This window comes from Oreochromis niloticus, linkage group LG14 (assembly GCF_001858045.2).
Source record: "Oreochromis niloticus isolate F11D_XX linkage group LG14, O_niloticus_UMD_NMBU, whole genome shotgun sequence".
NCBI lineage: Eukaryota > Metazoa > Chordata > Actinopteri > Cichliformes > Cichlidae > Oreochromis > Oreochromis niloticus.
Window position 1 is genome coordinate 39,966,015 of NC_031979.2, and position 22,448 is coordinate 39,988,462.

Below are 22,448 nucleotides of genomic sequence, written 5' to 3' on the forward strand. Positions count from 1 at the left end.
ATTTCCGGTAGCTTTACTTTGCGGTCAGTCGCTACTGCGAAGATATACTCCAAAATCATGTCCAAAACTCGAAAACGGAAAGATCGTGTTAAGTTACAAAGAGGAGAAGGTGGGAACACTCATCACTGTTGTGTCATAAAAAATCTAATGATCAATTTTGACGTTTAAAGAGTTTAGATCGATCAGTTGTTTACATCACTCAACACAAGCAGAACTGCATTACTGCATGCAGAAGACATTTAAACAGGCAAATGTTCAGCATTCAAACTACAGGTGAACAATAGTCAAACCAGATGTTTCCCCATTATGTCGATATCAGCTAGTCAAGTACACACCTACACAGCATGTTAACAAACCATGAAAAAAAGCCACACAAAAAAATGATCGATTGCTGGTGAGGGTTTCTCTACATTAGTATTTATGAAGGGTGTGTTGTGACTTACCTTCAGAATTACAGTGGTCCCTCGCTATAACGCAGTTCACCTTTCACCTCGCTGTTTCGCAGATTTTTAGTGCAAGTTTGCATGCTTTTTTTTTTTTTTTTTTTTTTTTTACATCACATTGTGTCCTGCGTCCTGATCGCTGCAGACGATCTCCTCCGTGACGTCTCTCCTGTACAGTACAGAATCGCTGCATCGATCGCTAGCAGTGTGACTCTGAAGTGCAGTACTGTATGTCCACGATGTCCATGCGTCAAAAAATAAAACTGGCTACTTGACTTCACCCATCGCTGGTTATTTTTAGAACATAACACCCGCCATAAACGAGGGACAGCTGAGAAATATAACATTTGAATCCCTTTTCTCTTTTGCTCTGAGGTGCGGGGGAAAAATATCGACAAGTCGATGAACATCATTTACAGGTATATTGGGTAAATGCCCAAAACATCTATAGAAATGTAAATCGCCGCTTGATTCATTCATTTGCTTAACTTGTTTTGGACCGTAAACAAGGCGCGAATAGGACACCGGAAACAAAGCTCCCCACAGGCGTTTCCACACCGGAAGTAGCATATGCTAACGTGCACATAGTCAATTGTTACTTTGATGAAACAATATTATTTTAACTGCATGGAAGTATCTGCAGCGCCCCCTGGAGGATGAACCAACTACACCAAAGCTGCTCAGACCTGATTGGTCAGAGTAACAGCACAGTAAGAGGTCAGAGGTCAGCACAGGCCTTGATCCAGGAAGAAGCTTCAACACTGATCAGCTGATCAGTCAGTTCATGACATCATCACAGACCTCAGAGGAACAGCTGACGGTCCTCGTCAGAGCGTGAGTCCTAACGTTACCTTTGATTTGAAACCTGTGACATCACTCAGCGACCGACCCTCCTGTGAGGGTAAATGTAATCTGATTACACTGTAAACACGCTCATTTCAGTTTGAGTCTGAAAATAATTTCATCATCTTTGCAACTGTGACACCGTCACACCCACCAGTGACCACCGACTGATCGCTGTGATGTAATCAGGAACTCTACAGTACACTCACAGATACAGAGGTCTGACTCTGACGAAGTCGCCATCTCAGGCCTGATGACTGATTAGAGACGATCGCGCCGACAGCTTTGACTTGGTGAGCGAGGAAAGGCGGGGCTTAGACATGACACACACACGGCGCTCCGTATTCAAAGTGAACTTTATTGAGTGAACGGGAATGTTCAGGTGCAGCTGCACACGGTGCAGGCTCACCTGTGAGCTCCTCACTACCTTCTGATTCAAAAGACCTTCATGTCCAGACGCCACCATCACTTTGGTCTGCAGCTGGCCCCGCAGGGGGGCGTGGCCAAAGCTCAGGTATACACAGAAAGGCACAGAGTGAAACATGAACACTGTGAGAAGGACAGTGGGTGGCGACAGGTTAAATCAACAGATAACAGGCTGGTATCAGGGGGCGGGGTTTGTTTGAGGAGGGGGGGCAGGGGGTTGGTCTGCTCAGGTGACCGCGGTCAGAGTTCAGGAATGTTTTGGTCGGGTTGGGGTGGCAACACGGCGCTCCGATGGTGTTGGCGTTCGCCGCTCCTTCCGTTGCCCCGCCCCCGTCAATGACGTCACTCTACATGCCCATCCTGATGCTCTGGATGATCTGGAAGATGGCTGCAGGACAGGCGAGACATCAGCGTTACTGCGTTTCACATCTTTATTCAGAATAAAATAATAATCACTGATCATTTTATCACTCGAGTTATTTGAAAAATGATTTCACTTGGAAAATGTAATTCTTTATCCTTTTGATATTATTTAAAGAATTTGTTTACATTTTTATCTTATTTTTACTTAAAAAACAAACTTATTTTTAGTATTAATGCTATGGCAGCCTCGCCTCTGTCAGTCTGCCCCAGGGCAGCTGTGGCTACAACTGTAGCTGCCTCCACCAGTGTGTGAATAGTGGCATTGTAAAGCGCTTTGGGTGCCTTGAAAAGTGCTATATGAAATCCAATCCATTATTATTATTATTATTTTTTAGCTCTAAAGTTAAAATATTCAGTTTATTTGAATATTTATGACATTTTTAGCACTTTTTTAAACCATTTTTTCCCTTTGATTTTATATTATTTTAAATAAATTTTAAATATATTTTTTAAAATTAGTTTCCATTAAAGATAACCTGATCACGTCTGAGCGTGCTCAGATCAGCCTGGTTAAACACACATGAAGCACCAGGTGCTCTTCATCGATTAAAGGTCACATCAGCACGGCGTGCCATGACATCACAGGGACAGGCCCCGCCCATTTCCAGCACTTTAGTCATCAGTTATTTAAAACTTTCATAAACCAGAAAATCATTTATGACAGAAGAAGAAGAGGAGGACTCACCGGATCCACAGACGACGAAGATGAAGAGGGCGAGCAGCCACGGCCCCACACCTTTGTCATCGGTGAGGCTCCTCTGAAACACAAACACACACACACTTTATTGATCAGCCCTTCACACTCATCCCGATCTGTGTTTATTGTCGATTGGGTGGAGCAGCGGTTATCACGGTCGCCTCGCTGCAGGAAGGTTGTGGGTTTGAATCTGATGGTGACTAAAACTAGACCTGAGACCTGTCCAGGTGTACCCCACCTTTCTCCCAGGCCTGCTGGGACCATCTCCAAGTGTGCTGCCTTCACGGACAGCCCGTTTCTCTGGAATTCTCAGACTTCTGAGTTACATTAGCTCTAAACTCGATCAGCTGTGATCAATGCCTGCGCTTTACTCTCCTGTGGAGACACTTTTAAAGCGTCTCACCTTTAAAACGGTCATCTTTGACCTTCGACCTTTGGCTTTTCCCGTTTTTAAAACCATCTGTTGCAGCCTGTCTGTACAGGAGCTCAGGTGCTCCTGAAGTTGGCCTGACTGAACCTGCCGACGGATCCTCACGCGATCGATCGGTTTCTGATCAGCTATCGATCAGTTTCGGCTCGCGCTCTTCGCCCTGACGATGATGATGCCGGTTTTACTCACCGTCGTCTTGGCCACGTTTCCTCTCTGCGTGATGTTCTTGCTGTGTTTCTCGTTCGCCATGCGGATCCTCTGTTTGGCCACCATCTTGTCGTCGCTGTTGTTTGTTTGTTTGTTTGTCGTCGTTTCTTCCTCGCGCTCGTCGCTCTGCTGCTTCACGCACTGGGACCGACTCTCGTTTGTCTACGTACTCAAAAACCTGACGCCCCGCCCCTTTTGGTGCTGGTCACGCCCCTGGTCGCGTGGACTCCACGGAAAGTGCCTTACTGCGCAAACATGATTTCCTGCAGGCCCTTTCAAAATTAAAGCCAGCTGTAGTCTGCCGTTCAAGAGGACGTGGATCCATTTTTATCGTGTTTAAATAAAGTTTTATATCCTTTCTGTGCCGTAATAACTGGTGATGTAATATCTGTTAGCTTTTATTTTGAACCCTTTATAGTTACTTAATTTGTAGGCTGTAATTTATAAAGTATAAAATAGGTTCAACTGTTCATTATCAGTTTTTAATGATTTGCAACCAGTCAGAAGGAAAGGTTCACATTTTTTCATCTATATCTTTTTAATACCCATACAATTTATTTATTTACAACCATATAAAACAATTCCAGATTCAGTGAAAATTCTGATAAAATGTGTGTTTTAAAAAAATTCCTCTCTCCACTGTGGGTTTCTCTCATGCCATTTCAGTGTTACTGTTTAAACTGTTGTTTTTGTAAAGTTTTTCTTTTGTTTATCAAGAGATTATACAAATTTATATATATTGTATGCATCTTACATGACATATTTTCTCAAACATTTGACCTTTTCTTGTTAAACAAAAGACAAATTAAAATACAAAAAACATCATACCAACACAAGAACAGAAAATTGAAAAAACAGAAGAAAAAAGTAAGTAAATTAGAAAAATATTAAATAAATAATATATTAATAAATAAATATTAAATAAATAAATAAAATAAAGTAAAAACTAAAGTAAAAAATAAAACAAATAAAAAACAAACATTAAAATTAAACAATAACCCCCGCCTCTAATTTTTTTATTTATTTAAATCCTATGTCTACATTTAAAAAACAGTAAATTTCAAATTCTTTTAATCTAGTTGCAGGGTGGGTAAATTGCATTGTTCTAAATACTAAGGAAAAGATTTGAGATATTCCACAAAGGGTGTCCACTTGTGGATAAATTTTGCAGAACTACCTTTCACTGTGAGTGAGATCTTCTCCACCCTCAAAAATGTCTGGACAGTATTAAGCCATTGCGATGCAGAAGAGATCTTTGGAGATTGCCAAAGAAGTAAAATACAGCGTCTAGCAAGAAGGGAACAAAAAGCCAAGATCTCAGTTTGCTTGGGGAGTTATATTAAGAGGGGTCATTGGAACTCCAAATATGGCAATTAAAGGGTCTTCTCAGATCTGAATTCCAAAAACCCCTGAAAGTACGGAGAAGGAGGTAGGTTAAACTGTTTTTACAAAGTTGAATTAAATAAAACTTTTCAACTGAGGTCCTAAATTTTTCCTACCCTTCCTTCGCGTTCAGTTGCCTTTTATTTTGAAAGCGGAAGTGGAATCCCTTTTAGTCAGTGTCCGACACTTTTGATGTAGCTTTGACCGCAAATTTACAACATCAAAAAAAAAAAGATATTTAATGATAATTGTTGAACTTGGCTGATCTTATAAGCTCGCGTTTATCAGAGAATCGTTAATTAAATGTTAATTAATGTTAAAGTAAACGTCTTCTTTTCAGTTTTTAACGACGTGTCACTGACTGTCTGCTGACGTGGCGCTGATAGACCTACCTCTCGGTGATCTGACGCATTTCCGGGATGCTGTTTTCTTCTTCCGGCACATGTAAACATGGCGCCCCCCGTCCCGTTGCTGGCAGGTGGGTACATTTTTGTTTATTTTGATTTATAAAAAAAATGTCTGTCTTTTCAAAAACTCACGGACAGCGACACAAAGTCGACACATCTGCCACGACCAGCGTAAACCTCCGTGCTGTTAGGTAGAGCCAGCAGCCCGCCAAACCCTGTAAGGAATCGGATAAAATATTAATTTGTGCGAATATAACAAAGTCACGTGCGCTCGGACTGAAAATGTTGCAAGTTTTTAAATCGGTGGAGTCTTTGGGTTGATTCGGCTCTAATATAACGCCCGTGTGTGTTTCCGTTAATAAAACTGAGCTGGTTGAATTTTCCCACGCTGTTTTCTGTTTGACGTCAGTGAGGTTTCGGGTATTAAGAGCTTTAAAACACCAGAGCAGCAGCTGCGTTAGGGTCTGTGTTAGAGCCGATGTGTGGACACCCCTGTTGTAAAGCATCTGTTTTCAACAGCATCTCACCGCTGAAGGAGCGAGCCGCTTTAATCTGATCTGTTTACAATAACAGGGTGCAAGAATAATTGTGTGGATGCCCTAAAAGGGCTTCCACACTATTGAGTTGCTGTTTCTCTTTATTCTTTCTCTTTATTATTGTGTGGATGCCCTAAAAGGGCTTCCACACTATTGCTTTCCTGTTTCTCTTTCTTCTTTATTATTATTCTTCTAGTTGCGTCCGTACTACTCCCACAGTTTTTGTGCTATTTTCACCGTTCAAATCTTAAAAAATTCTGCTCTTTCTGCTCTTTCCGGCTATGACTTTTGGTGCTCATAACTTCTATACTTTTTGAGATATTGAATTTTTTTTGCAATATTTTTTGCCCATTTCTGCCATATTATAGGTGGCCTCACTGATTTTCCTTGCCGGGTTGACCTGTGTTTTAGCTCAGTGAGATGAGCATCCGTTCTCAGACTGGGAGGCCGGGGTTCAAATCCCGCTTATGGCAACATTTCTTTCAGTTTACAGTTAAACTTTTTTAACTCTTTTTAACACAAATTTCAGCTTTTTCACCCCTTTTCAGCGGAATTTTTAGTTTTTTCACCCCTTTTAAGCATGAATACCAGCTTTTTCAGCTGTTTTCAGCAAAAACCTCTTTTCAGCAGAATTCTGCTCATTCACCTCTTTTCAGCAGAATTCTGCTCATTCACCTCTTTTCAGCAGAAGTTCTGCTGATTGAACTCTTTTTAGCAGAATTTTCAGAATTTTCACTTCTTTTCAGCCCAAATTCTGCTTATTCACCTCTTCTGCAAAATTTTCAGCCTTTTCACCTCTTATTAGCACAAATCTCAGCTGTTTTCAGAAAAAACTTTTGAGGAGAAATTCTGCTGATTCATCTCTTTTCTGCAAAATTTTCAGCCTTTTCAGCTCTTATCAGCACAATTCTCAGCAGCTTCTGCTCATTTCAGCAGAATTGTCCGTCTCTCCACCTATTCTTTGTGAGAATGACTTTGGCTCAGTGAGATGAGTAGCTGCCTTGAGCCCAGAACGGCCAGGTTCGAATCCTGCTCAGGGCGACTTTTTTTTTTTTTCCACCACCATACAACTTTTTGCAACTTTTCATCTTTTTCAGCTTTTCAGCAGACAGCTTCAGCGTTAAGGCATCCACACAGCATTTTCGCAGGAAATGTAAATTTTTCTAGTTCAGAATTTAATTTCAGTCTCACAGATTCTCCAAATCTCTGTCAACACGAAGAGATGTTGACTCATAACAGTCTGACTGCAATACAGCGAACATAAAGAAATAACTGAAAATGTTTAAGTTAAAATTACAGTTAACTAAAATAAAAGCTCCGATGAAAATCAGTTTTACATTTGAGATCCTAACAATAAACAATGTAGGAATGAACAATTAAAAAAAGTTCAAAAGTATTAGAGAGCATCGATGACGGTGAGACCTTCCCTCACAGCGCTGAGCTAACGTCAGTGCACAGGAGTCACAGACGCGTCAGTGAGCCGTCCACATACTTTTGGTGTGTTTGTGTTTCAGTGCGAGGATCCGATGGCACGTCTCTGCTCCGAGGCCCCCCCCACTGTGAGCCACATGCAGCTTTTCAGAGGTAACCCCACCCCCTACGCACCCTGTCACCAACACACATGGACACAGTTTGTTTGATTACAGAGTGTGTGTGTGTGTGTGTGTGTGTGGCAGGGACTGCCGGCCCAGCAGATGTGTGACCTTCAGCAGAGACGGGACACTCTTTGGTTGGTGTAACGGACAAAAGTAGGACCGCCTCTCCATCCCTGCGAGTAACAACTGTCTTGCACCCTGTCTGACCTCTAACCCTCTGTTTGCCTGTACTTCAGTGTCTCAGTCGTAAACCCCTCAGATGGCGCTGTGGTGTCGACCTTTGACCTCCCGAAGACGGCCCTGCTGGAGTTTTCCCCACTGAACAACATCCTGGTTACCTGGCAACTGTACACAAGTAAGAGACGAGGAGGGAGTTTCACGTCCATAGAGAGATTAATAATTAATAAAAATAAGTTCACATGAGGTCATGAGTCCTTCTATACCCGGACAGGTAGACTGATGTCATGTGACAAAAACATTCCTCAGGTGTTTGCAGACTCTGCTCGGTGGCAGAGACAGTGACACTGGACCGGTTGCGCAGATACTCCTTTTTGTTCCTCTGTGCAGGCAGGTGTGCAGGCAGGTGTGCAGGCAGGTGTGCAGGCAGGTGTGCCTGTGTCTGCATGGAGCCTCTCTCCTGCAGCATGGCATGTTTAATTTTATCCAAACAAAGAAAATGAGTTCTGTAGGCGTTTACAGGTGAGGGCTGTCTGCACACCTGGTGGTGCTGTTTTTACCTTTTTATATGTAAAAATAATTCACAGGTAAAGACGTCAGTATGTGTTCTGGCTGAACGGTCACACAGCTCGTGTTCTGAGGTTAGATGACTGTTTTTGTGAATGGAGTCTGGTGGAAAGGGACATTTCCTGTGTGGGTTAAACCCACGCCGACTCTTTCAGGTGTCAGCAGCACATGGCTTTAGTTTGTGTGGGGGTGTGGCCTGCTGCAGGTAACAGTTTTTAAGAAAGAAAGTTGCTGTGCTTGAATCTAAATTGTCAGTTTTTTTGCTGATCGGCGTGTTTGAGTGTCGGGTGTGTCGGTGCTGTTTAAATAAAGTTGACTCTGTGACACTGCAGAGACTCAGGACAGTCCTCAGGGGGAAGCCAACCTCCAGCTGTGGGAGCTGCGCAGCGGACGACTCATCAAAGCCCTCTATCAGAAGAAGGTCGAGTCGTGGTCAGTCCCGACGCACTCTGACTGATTGATTGACCGACTGATTGGTTGTTGCCTGTCAGTGTTGATGTCTGTGGTGGTCTGCAGGTGTCCCAGCTGGTCTGAAGACGAGAAGATCTGCGTGAGGATCGTCAACAACGAGCTGCACTTCTATGAGAACAACGACTTCGGTAAGGACGCGTGCAGCGTTTAGCCGGCGGCTCGCTCTGTCGCTATGCAACCAGCAGCTGATGTCTGCGCCATCTTTTTCCCCAGACTCCATCGCCAACAAGCTCCACATGCAGAAGGTGTCCGACTTTGCGCTGTCGCCTGGAGCTCAGCCTAGCAAGGTGAGCGGAGTGTCCAGAAGCATAGTTCATTCTACATGAATACGGTCCCACCCACCCGTCTGTCCCCATCAGGTTGCCGTCTACGTTCCAGGCAGCAAAGGAGCGCCTTCGTTCGTCCGCCTGTATCAGTACCCGGCGTTTGGAGGCCCGACAGCTGCGCTCGCCAACAAGAGCTTCTTCAAGGCCGACCGAGTGACGATGCATTGGAACAAGAAAGGTAGGCGTCCCGAGTCCAGACAGCTAGAACCATGACCCCTGTGAGCGCTGACGTTAACCCGCCTGTCTGTCCCGCAGCCTCAGCCGTGCTGGTGACGGCGAGTACTGAAGTGGATAAAACCGGCGCGTCGTACTATGGAGAGCAGACGCTGCATTACCTCGGCGTTAACGGAGAGACGGCGCTGGTCCAGCTATGTAAATCCTCCTTTTACTTCCCAGTTTAGCTTCTCGCTGCGGCGCCAGCGTTGGTCACCTGAGGGGTAAAATATGGCGATAGCGACAGGAAAGGTTTGTGTAACAACTTTTTCTTTATCGCTTTGAAACAGCGAAGAACGGCCCAATCTACGACGTGGCGTGGAGTCCAAGCTCCACCGAGTTCTGCGTGGTGTATGGCTTCATGCCGGCCAAAGCCACCGTCTTCAACCTCAAATGTGACCCCGTCTACGACTTTGGGACCGGACCGCGAAACGCAGCCTACTACAGGTGAGAATCCGCCTGTGCTTGACGGCGTGTTAGCGCCTCTTTGGTCAGATCTGTTAATGACGCCACCGTGACGGTGGAGTCATATCACTGCAGCAGAAGACGTGGTTGGCTGCTCGGTGCGCAGCCGGGTAACGCCTACCAAAACCTCCTGACCCAGTGTAGCCAGTAGGATGGGATGCTTCCTGTGAGAGGCTGCGCCTGATTGGTAGCTTTTTACTGTGAGGAGAAATCAGGCTGGATGTCAAACCTTAAACTGCTGGATGTTGGTCTGTCTCCCTGTCTGTAGCCCTCAGGGCCACATCCTGATCCTGGCCGGCTTCGGCAACCTGCGAGGTCAGATGGAGGTCTGGGATGCGAAAAACTACAAACAGGTGAGGGAAAAACACCTGCGGAGGGAGGGTGGGGGTGGGTCGAAAAGCAGCAGGTAAATGGACCTTCAGCGGATCAGTGTTTCACTTCCTGTGAGCGTCACAGCGCCATGTGGTTAGTGCTGAAGCACACGCCCATTGTGAGTTTCATTCTTTAGCTCTTTTTAGGAATAAATCACCAACACGCTGTCAGCTCACACATGAGAGTCATAGGGGGTGCTGACTGGAGCCCTGAGGGACACCAGGCCAGGTCACAAAGTTCTGACCCGGCCACGATGGTGGAGCCTCAAACCAAGCACACAAAACATGTAAAACCATCATCCACAACCATCTGTGGTTGTGGATGATGTTCAGTCTGATTTGACTGTTGCTGAAGCTGAAGCTTTTTTTATTTAAGTGTGTCATTACACAGTTTTATTGTTTCGTACGTATTTTCCGTCATGTTTGTGTGTTTCTGTTATCACATGTCAAAGCGATGCTCTCATTTACAGCTCGTATCATCACTGATTCAATTCAGCTCAGTTTTGACTCAGACTGTCAGAAATAATATAATTCTGATCATTTAGATGTGTGCTGTCCAAAGAACCCTCTAAACCTTGGAAATTTAAAAGTAACTGAGGATAAAACAGAAAAACATGAAGCAGAGTTTCCTGTCCTGGCTTTTTATAGCAGATAACCTTAAAAATGTTCTGCAGTCGATCAAAAACTGAAGCAAACCATGAATCAACATGTGAACGTGACCTGATGCTGCTGAGTGAAGCAGAGCAACGTTACAGAGGTTTGATTACAGACACAGCTGAGCAATCATTTGTAAAAGTTTCCATTTGTTCAGTTTGAACAGCAGAATTGAGGCTTTGCTGTCAGAGGCCGACAGCACTGAGCACAGCAGCAGAGAATAATGCAGAAAACAGAGGTTTGATGGTAAACTGGTCTCTGAGTGCACTGAGAGAGAGAGCTGTGCAGGAAGTAAAGCAGCCAAAGTCAGAGGGAGTTAATGAGCATGTTTATCAAACGTGAAGCGTAGTTTGATCTTCTTTTGCTGCTGGTTCAGTCAGTTTTGGTCAGAGTGACGAAACCTGCAGCTTCAGAATCTGTGAGCGGTCGACTTTCAGCCCCGACGGCGTGTCTGTGGACGATCCACGCTCTGTGGTTACTGTTTTTACCTGCTCTTTAATCGTTTGAGCTGTTTGCCGAAATAGTTTTGTGAGCTTGAACCTGAGATTCTGATGTTTCTGATAAAATATTTATATGTAAAACTCATTCAGGATTTAATGAATTGAGCTCAAATCGATTTTTTAAACCCAGCCCTCATTGAGCCGTCCTGTTACAGGCAGTTTTATAGGAAGAATCGGTGATTTATTCAAACAAGTTGGCGTCTTGTCCATCGGTTTGTCTTTAAACGCCATCGTCATCGTGTTTGGCTTCACCAGTCTCACCTGTCTCGTCCAAGGTGTCCAAACCTCAGGCGCCAGACGCCACTCATTTTTCCTGGTGTCCCGATGGTGAGCATATCGTCACGGCGACCTGCTCTCCTCGGCTGCGGGTCAGTAACGGTTATAAGATCTGGCACTACACCGGCTCCGTGCTTCAAAAATGGGACGTGGCGGCCGGCTCGGAGCTGTGGGAGGTGCGCTGGCAGTTGCTCCCCGATGGCAGCTTCCCCGAGCGACCGATCAAGTACCAGGCAGCGCCCAGCCAGCTGGGGTCCACGCAGGCCCCGCCCACACAGGCATACCGGCCACCTGCACTGAGACACCTGCCCGCCACGCCCAGCTCCAAACTGGTAAGATGACGATGGCTTTCTGGTTTATTTAGGCAGAAGTCGTCGTTATGGTAACCTTACCTCACCTGTCTTTCCCTGTCTGTCAGCACGAGGACGAGCCTCCTCAGGACCTTCGTCCCGGAGCTTCGGGAGAGAAGAGTCTCTCTAAATCTGCTCTGAAGAATCAGAGGAAACGAGAAGCAAAGAAAGCAGCGAAGCAGGTGAGACTCGAAAGTGTGACATACATGCGAGCACAGGTGCTGAAATCCAGGCGAGCTGAACGCCGTCACTCCATTGCTCACTCGACGTCTGCCTCACGTCTGCTGCTGGAGAAGCAGTCGATCACCTGCCCCTGCTCTCTTTAAGTTCCTGCATCAGCTGTTTATACGAACACTACACATGCTGTGCCATTTTCAAATTAAAAGCACTTTAAAGTTTGGCTTTTACTGTGAAACACTTGTTTACATAAAATATCTGATATTCAGCGTCTGATAACACCCGATTAAATTCATGTGTCACTGAACCATTGCAGAGGATGAGGATAGGCAGAGAGGATGATGACGAAGAAGCTGACAGGCTTCTTCATCATCAGCTGATGTGTGATCATGTGATCTGCTGATATTAATCTGCGAGCTAAAAACAGGAAAAGCCTGACTGATCATTTCAGCCTCGTTTGCCAGCTGGGCTTCAGTTTAAAGTTTCAGGTGTGGAGGATCTTTGTCTGCTCTCACCTGGATCTGACTCACACCGCCTGCCAGCATTCCCGTTATTCCGGGTTCTGCCATGTTTTAAGGTGCTCGAGGCAGTCAGTAGATGAGCAGGGAGTTGATTCCAGCGTCACACGTGGTGATCGGCGTCTGGGCCAACCTGAGCGCGCCTCACCTTTTTATGTGAACACTGTCACTGTTCATGTGGTCACTCAGAACTCTGCTGATCTGATTATTTCAACAGGAGACGAAACCAGAACCAGAACCTCCCACTGACCCCGCCCCTGTCACTAACAGCCAACCAGAGGCAAGCAGCGGTGACCCAGAGGTGGAAAAGAAGATCAAGAACTTAAAGAAGGTGAAGGGTGGTTTATTTCTGTGAACGTCAGTCAGGTGGATCTCAGCCTGGGGGTGGGGTCAGCGGTGTGTGGTGCTCTGATTGGCCAGTCTCTCAGTGATGTTTGTATGTTTCAGAAACTGAAGGCCATCGAGGAGCTGAAGGAGCAGCAGGCATCGGGGAAGGTCCTGCAGAAGAACCAGGTGATGTTTTTTGTTTCTGCCTGTTTGACGCAGACGACCTGACACTTATGTCCCCCAAACTAATGTGGGCTCATGAGGGGCAAACGCCGGGCACCGCAGTCATCAGCGTGCCCTGGGTGGTGCATGGAGGAACTGTGATCACGCTGTAGATGATGACTGGTCACTGATTGCTGACATCTTGGTGCTGTGAGCAGAGCGACGCTAACTCTGAGCGTAACCTTTACTCTGCAGGTGGAGAAGATCCAGAAGGAGGAGCAGCTGCTGAAGGAGCTGCAGGAGCTGCAGATCGGACAGTAAGAGGTCCCTGGGAGCTACAGGCCATGCCTCCCATCCTGCAGAACTCAAAGGGACAGTGGCGTCTGTGATTGAGTTTTTAGTTGAGGGGCGGGGCTTATCTGACAGGTGTGGCATGCCTCCAGAGGGTTAAACTGAGTGGATGTTTGTTCCTTATGTTCATGCCCTGCCTGTGGCTGCGAGCGGCGAGTGCTCCTCTCTCTCAGCTGGAGGTTGTCCAGTAATAAACTTTGTAACAGATCACGAGACCAGTTCTTCTTCTTGTCACAGTGAAACCTTTGTTTTTATTTGTCACCAGAGTCGGCTGCTTTTGTTTTTTGGCCTTGGCCGTGGGAGTGCTGATAGACAACAAAGTAAGTCGGACTCGAACCCAGGCCTGCTGTTCTGCGACTACGGTCACCTGCTCTCCCACTGAGCTAACCCGGTGCCCCACAGTCGGCTCCTTTTAATTGGATTCATTTACACAAACTCGGCTACACCTGCCGAGCTTTGTCACTGCCCTACTTCCAATAGACTTTTTTCTCTCTGCCTCACAGTTGTTCCATTTTTTTTATTGGTAATAAAAAGAAAATAAAGCAGTTATTTCTAATAAATTCAACAAAAAATTTGGTCACTTGTGTAACCCCCGTTCTCTGCAAATGAGTCCATTATCTATGGGAAGTGCCCTCTGGTGTGACCAATCATGGAAGCTCCACCACCTCCGCTTCCTGTGATTGGTCTGTGTGAGGCCGTCCAGTCACTTCAAAGGACACGGAGATCCCCAGCCCTCTGCCCATGCAGGTAGGGCAGTTTGGTGAGATATCTCACTCAGTTTTCAGAGAACCGGTGTTATACAAGTAACCAACCTTCTCTTTCAAACAGCACTCAGTATCTTGCTGTGGGAAACAGCGCCACTCCCGGATTACGTGCACCAAAGCCTGTAACTCCTCGACCCAGGCAGGTTAATGCTTCCCAAGGTCTGCGTGTCTTTAGGAGCCCACACTAAGGACTGAGTGTGCGAGTGAGGGTGCAGTCACATGGAGCATCATCATTGTAACTCCACAACACAGGCATGGCTTCTTCAAGACGGGCGCTTTGCTGCATTTATTGAACGCCGTGAAAACTACAAACATAAATGCTTTAGGCCCTTCAGTCAGTTCAAAGTAAGACACGTGCTTCACACAGTCATTACCTCGTGGCCACGTCGCAGGTCCTAGATGAATAACCTTAAAGTCCTGTGTGTTCTAAATTAAGATATAAAATAATTAAACACCATTCATTACAAATTTGCACAATATTACAAGTATAACAAATACCTTGTACAAGGTAGATAAACCAGGCTTCTGCAGATTGCTCACTGAAAGCCTTTGCGTGATTATCAAACGCAGGCCTCACAGCCTGATCACGCCCAAACCTCGCCATAATAGCGTGCAACAAAATCTTGTTCTTTGTGCCAAGATAAACGCGTCTCATACACAAGAAAAAACACACCTTCACAACATGGTCCACGTTAATGTACAAGCAAGACATTTTAACTGCTGGAGTCCTATCTGCGTGTTTCTTCAGCAAAATAAACATGAAGTCAAGATGTCTGTACCTGTAAATAATAACTGTTATACCTATGTGTACAAATATATTTATTTAAACAAATAATTCCTTATGATAACACATATATAAAAGCTGTGACACAATCATAGTCGGCGTGTGCAGATGTGTCCCACAGAAACACTCCCAAAGGCCCCACGAAACTGCAGTCCTGGGACTTGCACACCATCACAGTAGCCTCTTCCACCCAGTGTGATAACCACCGCTGTTACAGGCTTCCCTCTATGAGAGTGAGCCCAGGACACATACCCCTCAGTCCTGTCTACATGTGAGGAACAACAGGCTCACCAGTAGGCCTCAATCTGTGCGTCCTGTTCTTAAACCTTTTCAGAGATGTCGGCCAACTGGTGCAATACCAAAGCCAATATGACAGGCTGAAATAGCAGCTAAATACATTTTAATAGTGGAAGATGCTCTCCGCTAATCTAGCAAATCCTGAAGGAAGCATAACAGATTTGAAAGAGAGCACTGATAAGCAATTATATTCCTAGCTGCTCACCATCTTCCAAATACACACTGTTGGTGATCAGAGTGGCCGTGTGGAAAAAAGCTCTTGCACTCTGGATGGTCTCAGTCACCCTCAGAAGGAGAGCAGACTTGGTTTTGTGCCCGGCTGCGACGGTGGCGTTTTTATGGAAAAACCACGTGAAGTGCTGCCTGCTGAGCCTCTGTCATTCAACACAGTTCCTAAGTTGACCGCTGCTTCTCTCCTCACTCCTCCTCACATAACAGTGCAGTGAACAGTTAAGTAAATTTTCCTGATGCAGGACTACAGAATCCCTGGTGTGGGGCCAGGGGCTGTTATAAGGGGGTCCGGGGACCCCGTATCCCTTTAAGTGTGTGTTGTGGACAGATGTGGTGTCAGAGGGTATACTGAGGATACCTGCTACACAGGATATAACAAGTGAGGTTTGAAAGAGAGCGTTTGTATTACTGTAATTGAAATGCAAAGTTAAATGACCAAAAATCATAAAAGGCACATAAAGATCTTATTTACCTCTGATTGGCTCAGTTGTGTCACCTTCATTATGACAGGACAAAGTTTAATTACCAGGTAAAAGCTGAAGTTAAATGTCTGACATGTGATTTCAGTAAGTTGTCTTTACAGGCCTCAGATATGTGTGTGGGTCCAGGCTGGTGTGCAGGAGCTGCAGCTCCCCCTGGTGGACAGCAGCTTTACAACACAACACAGAAATCAGTTTAAAAACAGTTCAATTCAATTTTATTTATACAGCGCCAAATCACAACAGAAGTCGCCTCAAGGCGCTTTATATGGCGCGATATGGCAGCCTCGCTTCTGTCAGTCTGCCCCAGGGCAGCTGTGGCTACAACCGTAGCTTGCCTCCACCAGTGTGTGAATGTGAGCGTGAATGAATAATGTCATTGTAAAGCGCTTTGGGTGCCTTGAAAAGCGCTATATAAATCCAATGCATTATTATTATTATTATTATTATATTGTACTGGAGATCGCACAATAATACAAAACAGTGATGTGATTTTCTTACATCAGTGATTTTGGTGTTCAGCGGAAAAACATCCTGATGGTGGAAATGTTTTTGTTTACATAAAGAGAAACAAATCATCAAACATGTTGAATCAGAGCCGAGGAAAACTGTGAGAACATGAAAGAGCGAGTGTCCACGCTGCATCAGTGCACCCCGGCTGTGGTGGGACCAAGTAGTGAACCGTCGGTGATTCTACCTGGATGGTGATTGTAACCAAAGGACCCGACACGACTCAGATTTTTGCTTTTTATTTTATATACACAATGTTATTGTCACTGTGCGCTTCAGCACTTTGCAGTGCTCGCTGCTCTGCTCTGTCAGCTCTCTCCTCCTCTCCGGCCAGGCCACTGCTGAAACAGAGAGGCCTGGATGATGCTTGTGAAAAGCAGCCTTCCCTGACACCACACCCTGAACCTCCCCTGCAGCCGAGCCACCAACCACACACCAACCCATTGTTAGCTGTATAAACTCACCTACATCATTTCCAAGCACCTTGCCAGTATCCTTCCCTTGTGGGGAACACACCCCATCACCCCAAGCGGTCGCAGCAGATGGCCCCGCCCCTCCCTGAGCCTGGTTCTGCCGGAGGTTTCTTCCTGTTAAAAGGGAGTTTTGCTCACAGGGGGTCATATGATTGTTGATTTTTCTCTGTGTGTATTATTGTAGGGTCTACGTTATAAAGCACCTTACACTGTATAAATAAAACTGAACTTCACCAACAAGGTCCAGAAACTCGGTCCAGATGAAACCACAGAGTCCTCTGATGTGGTCTCTCTGTTCACTTGCATACCGACAGTGGAGACTGTCAGTAAACGAGACCCCTGCTTGGAAAACAGAACCAGCCTGCCCCCTATTTTGATTAACACAGTTTGCAGACACGGTTAGCTGTAATCAATACCTTTATAACCACGCGCATGTGAGCGCAAACAGACAATTAACACAGTCATGTGTGTGGTGTAAGAGGTAAGTGACGGACAAGGTAAGCGACTCATGTTGTAACTGACGTCAGACACCGGAGAATTTGGCGGAAATTTAAAGTGAATGGTAGCTTAGATTTGAACAAATTCCTTTAAGCTTCAGTATTACCAAATACACTTATCAATTGTCTTATAACTAACAACATTTGTCTAAATAATCTCCAACACCCTGGAGAACAACGGGGAGAGTTTAGAGGCTCTCCAAGATTACATTGATCAGTGCTTCCAGGATCTCGTAATGAAGGCGGCTCAGAGTGCATCTTCCCCAGCCAAACTTGAGATGCCATCATCGAAAAGATGTCACCCGGCAGATTCCCCCGGCACAACATCGCCACCTGGCAAAGATATTGCAGACATCCTAGAGTCAATCAACAAACAATTGTCCAGTTTCGATGCAAGGCTGTGCTTGGTGGAGATTCTTCACCGGGAATTTAAATCCTTGCGAGAGTCCCTGGAGTTCAGCCAGCAGCAGGTGGAAACGCTGGCTGCTGAAAATGCCGCTAAGGGAGTCGGTCAAATGTCTCACTGAAAATGTTACCCAGCTAAATAGAGAAAATAAAAAAATAAAAGAGACAGTTATTGATCTACAAGCTCGTGGCATGCAAGATAATCTTGTATTTTCTGGAGAGGACGCGGAGACCACGGTGAAAAACTTCATCAAAACCCTCCTGAAGCTGCCGGAGGACACCGTAAAGAACATCGCCTTTGATAGAGTCGTTCGCATCGGCCCCATGCGGGCTGCGGCCGGGAGACCACGTCCTATCGTGGCCACTTCAAACAAAAGGAACAGGTGAAAAGTCGCGGCAGGGAATTAAAGGGAACGGACTTCAGCGTAAATGACCAGTTCCCAAAAGAGATCCTGGAACGACGCAGGGTCCTCTTCCCAATCCGACGCGGCTTCATCCAGAAGGGCTCCCGCGCTGTCATCGCTGTGGACCGGCTGTACGTGGACCGACAGCTCCACCGCGACACCGACATCACTGCGTGGCTGTATCAACTTCACACCAGATAAGAATCCACTACACTCTTCTCCCATCCACTCACACTAACTTGCATTAACATCTGTTTAACTTACCAGTATCAAATCGCAACTTAAGTGTGACATCATAGCAGAATTTACACCGTCACTCTCCGTCAGTGGTTTGATTGGAACGTTTCAGTTTTTGTTTTCTTCTCGTTTGTTTTCTTCCACACTCATCCACAAACAACATCCTTTATTTCGACACATACGCACAGGACGATCACGCACAGTCATGCGCTCAACGGCAGCACATTTACATCAGTCAGACAGCGCACACAGACCTACGGGATACACACACTTAAGTCAAGTGTACTCATATTAGTAAATATGCACACACATAGTCAGACTCAGGGAGCATCTCGCCACACATTTTTTTTTCTCTCCTTCTCTCTATTTATGAACAAGTGATGTACTCTCTCCACCTGTCTAAGCGACACACACAGCGTACACCCCTAGTTATACACAGACATCTATGGGTGCACTGAGGTTTGTTACATGGAATGTAAATGGAGCTGGCTCCAGAGAAAAGAGGTTAAAAATATTTAACCAACTCCATAAAAGCTATGTATTGTAAGTGTATATGGTCCAAATGTTGATGATCCCTCATTCTTTCATGGTTTTTTTTTCAGTGCACTCTCTGAACACTTAGATGGCACACTTGTTCTTGGGGGAGACCTCAACCTTGGACTAAATGAAGTGGATAGGCTCAACACAGCAGGAACTCAGCGTAATTGGCAGTCCACAAATATAATCAAACAGTATATGAGCGACTTTGGTCTTTGCGATGCATGGCGCTCCCTTCACCCCAGTAGTAAGGAATATGCTTTTTTCTCACGTCCATCACTCCTACTCTCACCTGGATTATTTTTTGGTCAGCAGCTCACTGCTGAGGGACATTTCAGACACTGAGATTCACCCTATAGCTGTCAGCGATCATGCTCCTGTATCTTTAACACTAATGCACAAGAATAATACTACGCCAAGTAAAAACTGGAGATTTAATACATCACTGCTTAAAGATGAAGACTTTATTAAATATTTTAAAAAAAAGAGTGGACTCTATATTTAGACTTTAATCTGTCATGTTACGGCTGTGTGCAGACAGGAATAGGACCCAAGGTGCAGACTCCGGAGACAAAACGGTGAACTCAAAACAGATTTATTGCTGAACAAAGAAAATCTACAAAACCTAAACTGAAAAGAATCTCACACTCTCACACACACACTCACACACACGGGACGACGCGACACTGACTCAAAGAAACACAGGGTTTAAGTACACAGAGGGAGCAATCAGGGAATGGGCAACAGGAGGGAAACACAGCTGGGGCAAATCAGGACTAACGAGACAAGGAGCGCAAAACCAGATACACTAACATGAGACATGGACTTTCAAAGTAAAACAGGAAACATAACACAGACTCACAGGCAGGCATTATAACAAAGGGAACAAAGACGTGGGACCAGGGCAGACACAGACAGTGACTGGACGTGGGGATACAGCAAACAGGGGAGACAGCAACTCAGAATCACAGACAGAAAACCAGAACACTAAAACTCTAACAGAACCCACCCAGAGAACCTAAACTAAGAATAATCCAAAAACCCAAAAAGCAAAAACTAGAATATAATGAAATAACAAACTCAAAGAACCAAAACACAAACCACTGGGTCGATGACCCAGGGATCCTAACAGTACCCCCCCTTAAGGGCTGGCTTCCAGACAGCCCAAACCAGAACACCAAAAACGAAAAACAACCCAACCAGGGCGGGCGGTGGGGGAAACAGGACGGAGGGCTCGAAACAAACCAAACAAGGAGCCAAAAACAAAAAAAGGCCCAAACACCGGAGCCCGGAAAGCAACATAACAAAACACACAGGCGGCCAGGAAAAACAATTCACACAAAGTTCAGGGGGCCGGCCCGGAGGACGACGGCCCAAGAGTCCAAACCCGGGCAGTTCAGGGGGCCGGCCCGGAGGACGACGGCACAAGAGTCCAGAAAAAAGTTCAGGAGGCCGGCCGGGCGGGAGGCACCGGCGGCGACGGAGCAGGTCAGGAGGCCGGCCGGGCGGGAGGCACCGGCGGCGACGGAGCAGGTCAGGAGGCCGGCCGGGCGGGAGGCACCGGCGGCGACGGAGCAGGTCAGGAGGCCGGCCGGCGGGAGGCACCGGCGGCGACGGAGCAGGTCAGGAGGCCGGCCACGACGGCGAGGACATCCAGTCATTGGCCTGGAAAGCGGCCGGACAGGACGTGCAGGACGAGCAGGCTGGACAGGACGTGCAGGCCGGACAGGACGTGCAGGAGAAGCCAGAGCTGGACGAGCAGGTGACGGCGAAGCCGAAGCCAGAGCCGGACCAGGCGACGGAGAAGCAGAAGCCAGAGCCGGACCAGGCGACGGAGAAGCAGAAGCCAGAGCCGGACCAGGCGAGGATGAAGCCGTAGCTGTAGCCAAAGCCGGACCAGGCGAGGATGAAGCTGCAGGCGACAGCGTGGCAGCCGCAGGTGGTGGCGACGAATGCTGGATGGGCACCTCGAACCCTCCAGCGGAGACGAACAAAGACTGGTGCGGTTCTCCAGAACCCCCAGCAGGAACAGAAGGCTGGACGGGCCCCTCGGACCCTCCAACGGAGACGAACAAAGGCTGGTGCGGTTCTCCAGAACCCCCAGCGGGAACAGAAGGCTGGACGGGCCCCTCGGACCCTCCAGCGGAGGCAGACGAAGGCTGGACGGGCCCCTCGGACCCTCCAGGCGAGGCAGGTGGTAACTGAGCAGGCGACTGAGCTGAGAGGTGAGCTAATGTTCGAGCTATGGATAGAAGTTTAAGTTCTATTGACTGTTGTAATGATGGTAGTAATGGTGGGTTAGGTGGTGGATTAGCAGTAAACTGAGCAAGGTCCCCTGAGCCTCCAGAACCTGAAGAAAACCGCTGAACGGGCTCACCTGAGCCTCCAGCGAGGTCAGAAACAGGTGCAGGTACCTGCCGGATACCGGCCTCTCCCACCCGAGGAGAAGGTACGGGTGCCACGACAGGCACCGGAGCAGGGACCAGCTGGACCTCAGCCTCCCTCACCTGAAGCACTGAAACAGGTGCAGGGGAATGCTGGGCCCGAGCCACCCTGGGAGCAGGAACACAACTGGGCGAAGGAACAGGGTCAGAAAACACAGAATCCTCTAAAATGTTTTTTAGCTTCCTACCACCACCATGTCTAATAGTATTAACAGTCTCAGTTTTAGCAGTGTTCATATGATTGTCTTTTTCCAGCTCAGAGGAACGAAAGCAGTCATTATAACTCACCACTGGGAGTTGTTCCGCAGAGAAAGAGTGGTGACGGTGTGAGCGCCGCCTCCTCTGGGAAGTGGGAGGTGGCAAACTGGGCTGCAAATCCTCCAACGAACCGGGCTGCAATGAGGAATCAGAGAGTTTATGAAGCTCAGAACGCTGCAGACCCAAAAACAGAGCGAAGGACTGCAGCGGAGTGAGTCTAACGTCCGGCGTCACATAATCCTTCTTCCTTTGCCGTTTAACCCTCTTGTCGGACTGGAAATCTGGGGGTGGAGGCGGAGGTGTAGTGACCAGAGGGAATGAGCACGTGCTCAATCTGATCTTCCGAGGCATAGGTGCTGGCTCGGCCATAGCCATGGCGGTTTGGAGGCTGCGGGGCCCTCCGAAAGCCAAACGAGACCCATAGAAGGGTGACTGGAGCTCCTGGGCATGCTTAGCCTCCTGCCTCACGCTCTCCCTGAGGAAAGCAGAAACTGCGGGTCGCCGATACCATATGGAGTCTGCTGGGTCCATGTTCTGGTCGCGTCGTTCTGTCATGTTACGGCTGTGTGCAGACAGGAATAGGACCCAAGGTGCAGACTCCGGAGACAAAACGGTGAACTCAAAACAGATTTATTGCTGAACAAAGAAAATCTACAAAACCTAAACTGAAAAGAATCTAACAAAACACACACAGGGAGCCACAGGGAGATACACACAGCATGAGGGACGACGCGACACTGACTCAAAGAAACACAGGGTTTAAGTACACAGAGGGAGCAATCAGGGAATGGGCAACAGGAGGGAAACACAGCTGGGGCAAATCAGGACTAACG

At 46.9% G+C, this 22,448-nt stretch overlaps 3 protein-coding genes across 3 annotated transcripts; 2 read left to right on the forward strand and 1 right to left on the reverse strand.

Annotated features, from left to right (window-relative positions):
• Positions 1-1,624: 1,624 nt before the first annotated feature.
• LOC100711345 (stress-associated endoplasmic reticulum protein 1) lies at positions 1,625-3,633 on the reverse strand. The gene is made up of 3 exons (XM_003457809.5): positions 3,452-3,633; positions 2,821-2,893; positions 1,625-2,100 (listed from the first exon to the last, which is right to left on the reverse strand). The coding sequence occupies exons 1-3, from the start codon at positions 3,533-3,535 to the stop codon at positions 2,060-2,062; spliced, it is 198 nt and encodes a 65-aa protein (XP_003457857.1). The 5' UTR covers positions 3,536-3,633; the 3' UTR covers positions 1,625-2,059.
• Positions 3,634-5,174: 1,541 nt separating this feature from the next.
• Positions 5,175-13,510, forward strand: eif2a (eukaryotic translation initiation factor 2A). The gene is made up of 16 exons (XM_005462748.4): positions 5,175-5,330; positions 7,310-7,379; positions 7,472-7,543; positions 7,627-7,745; positions 8,467-8,566; positions 8,651-8,733; positions 8,819-8,892; positions 8,965-9,109; positions 9,187-9,303; positions 9,435-9,591; positions 9,878-9,962; positions 11,410-11,742; positions 11,829-11,942; positions 12,673-12,786; positions 12,903-12,968; positions 13,200-13,510. The coding sequence occupies exons 1-16, from the start codon at positions 5,303-5,305 to the stop codon at positions 13,263-13,265; spliced, it is 1,743 nt and encodes a 580-aa protein (XP_005462805.1). The 5' UTR covers positions 5,175-5,302; the 3' UTR covers positions 13,266-13,510.
• A 4,417-nt stretch (positions 13,511-17,927) lies between these two features.
• LOC112842090 (translation initiation factor IF-2-like) lies at positions 17,928-21,001 on the forward strand. Its single transcript, XM_025897930.1, has 3 exons — positions 17,928-18,071; positions 19,916-20,228; positions 20,266-21,001. The coding sequence occupies exons 1-3, from the start codon at positions 17,928-17,930 to the stop codon at positions 20,790-20,792; spliced, it is 984 nt and encodes a 327-aa protein (XP_025753715.1). The 3' UTR covers positions 20,793-21,001.
• Positions 21,002-22,448: the final 1,447 nt, after the last annotated feature.

What these genes read in the sequence shown, in the direction of transcription:
- LOC100711345 (XM_003457809.5), bottom strand. Translation starts at nt 3,535, where the DNA reads ATGGTGGCCAAACAGAGGATCCGCATGGCGAACGAGAAACACAGCAAG. An exon ending in GAAACGTGGCCAAGACGACG is followed by an intron (nt 2,894 to 3,451) that starts GTGAGTAAAACC and finishes TTTGTGTTTCAG; the next exon opens with AGGAGCCTCACCGATGACAA. An exon ending in CTTCGTCGTCTGTGGATCCG is followed by an intron (nt 2,101 to 2,820) that starts GTGAGTCCTCCT and finishes CCTGTCCTGCAG; the next exon opens with CCATCTTCCAGATCATCCAG.
- eif2a (XM_005462748.4), top strand. Translation starts at nt 5,303, where the DNA reads ATGGCGCCCCCCGTCCCGTTGCTGGCAG. An exon ending in ATGCGAAAAACTACAAACAG is followed by an intron (nt 9,963 to 11,409) that starts GTGAGGGAAAAA and finishes GTCTCGTCCAAG; the next exon opens with GTGTCCAAACCTCAGGCGCC. An exon ending in AGATCAAGAACTTAAAGAAG is followed by an intron (nt 12,787 to 12,902) that starts GTGAAGGGTGGT and finishes TGTATGTTTCAG; the next exon opens with AAACTGAAGGCCATCGAGGA.
- LOC112842090 (XM_025897930.1), top strand. Translation starts at nt 17,928, where the DNA reads ATGCAAGATAATCTTGTATTTTCTGGAGAGGACGCGGAGACCACGGTG. An exon ending in TCGGCCCCATGCGGGCTGCG is followed by an intron (nt 18,072 to 19,915) that starts GCCGGGAGACCA and finishes AAACTCTAACAG; the next exon opens with AACCCACCCAGAGAACCTAA. An exon ending in GCAACATAACAAAACACACA is followed by an intron (nt 20,229 to 20,265) that starts GGCGGCCAGGAA and finishes AAAGTTCAGGGG; the next exon opens with GCCGGCCCGGAGGACGACGG.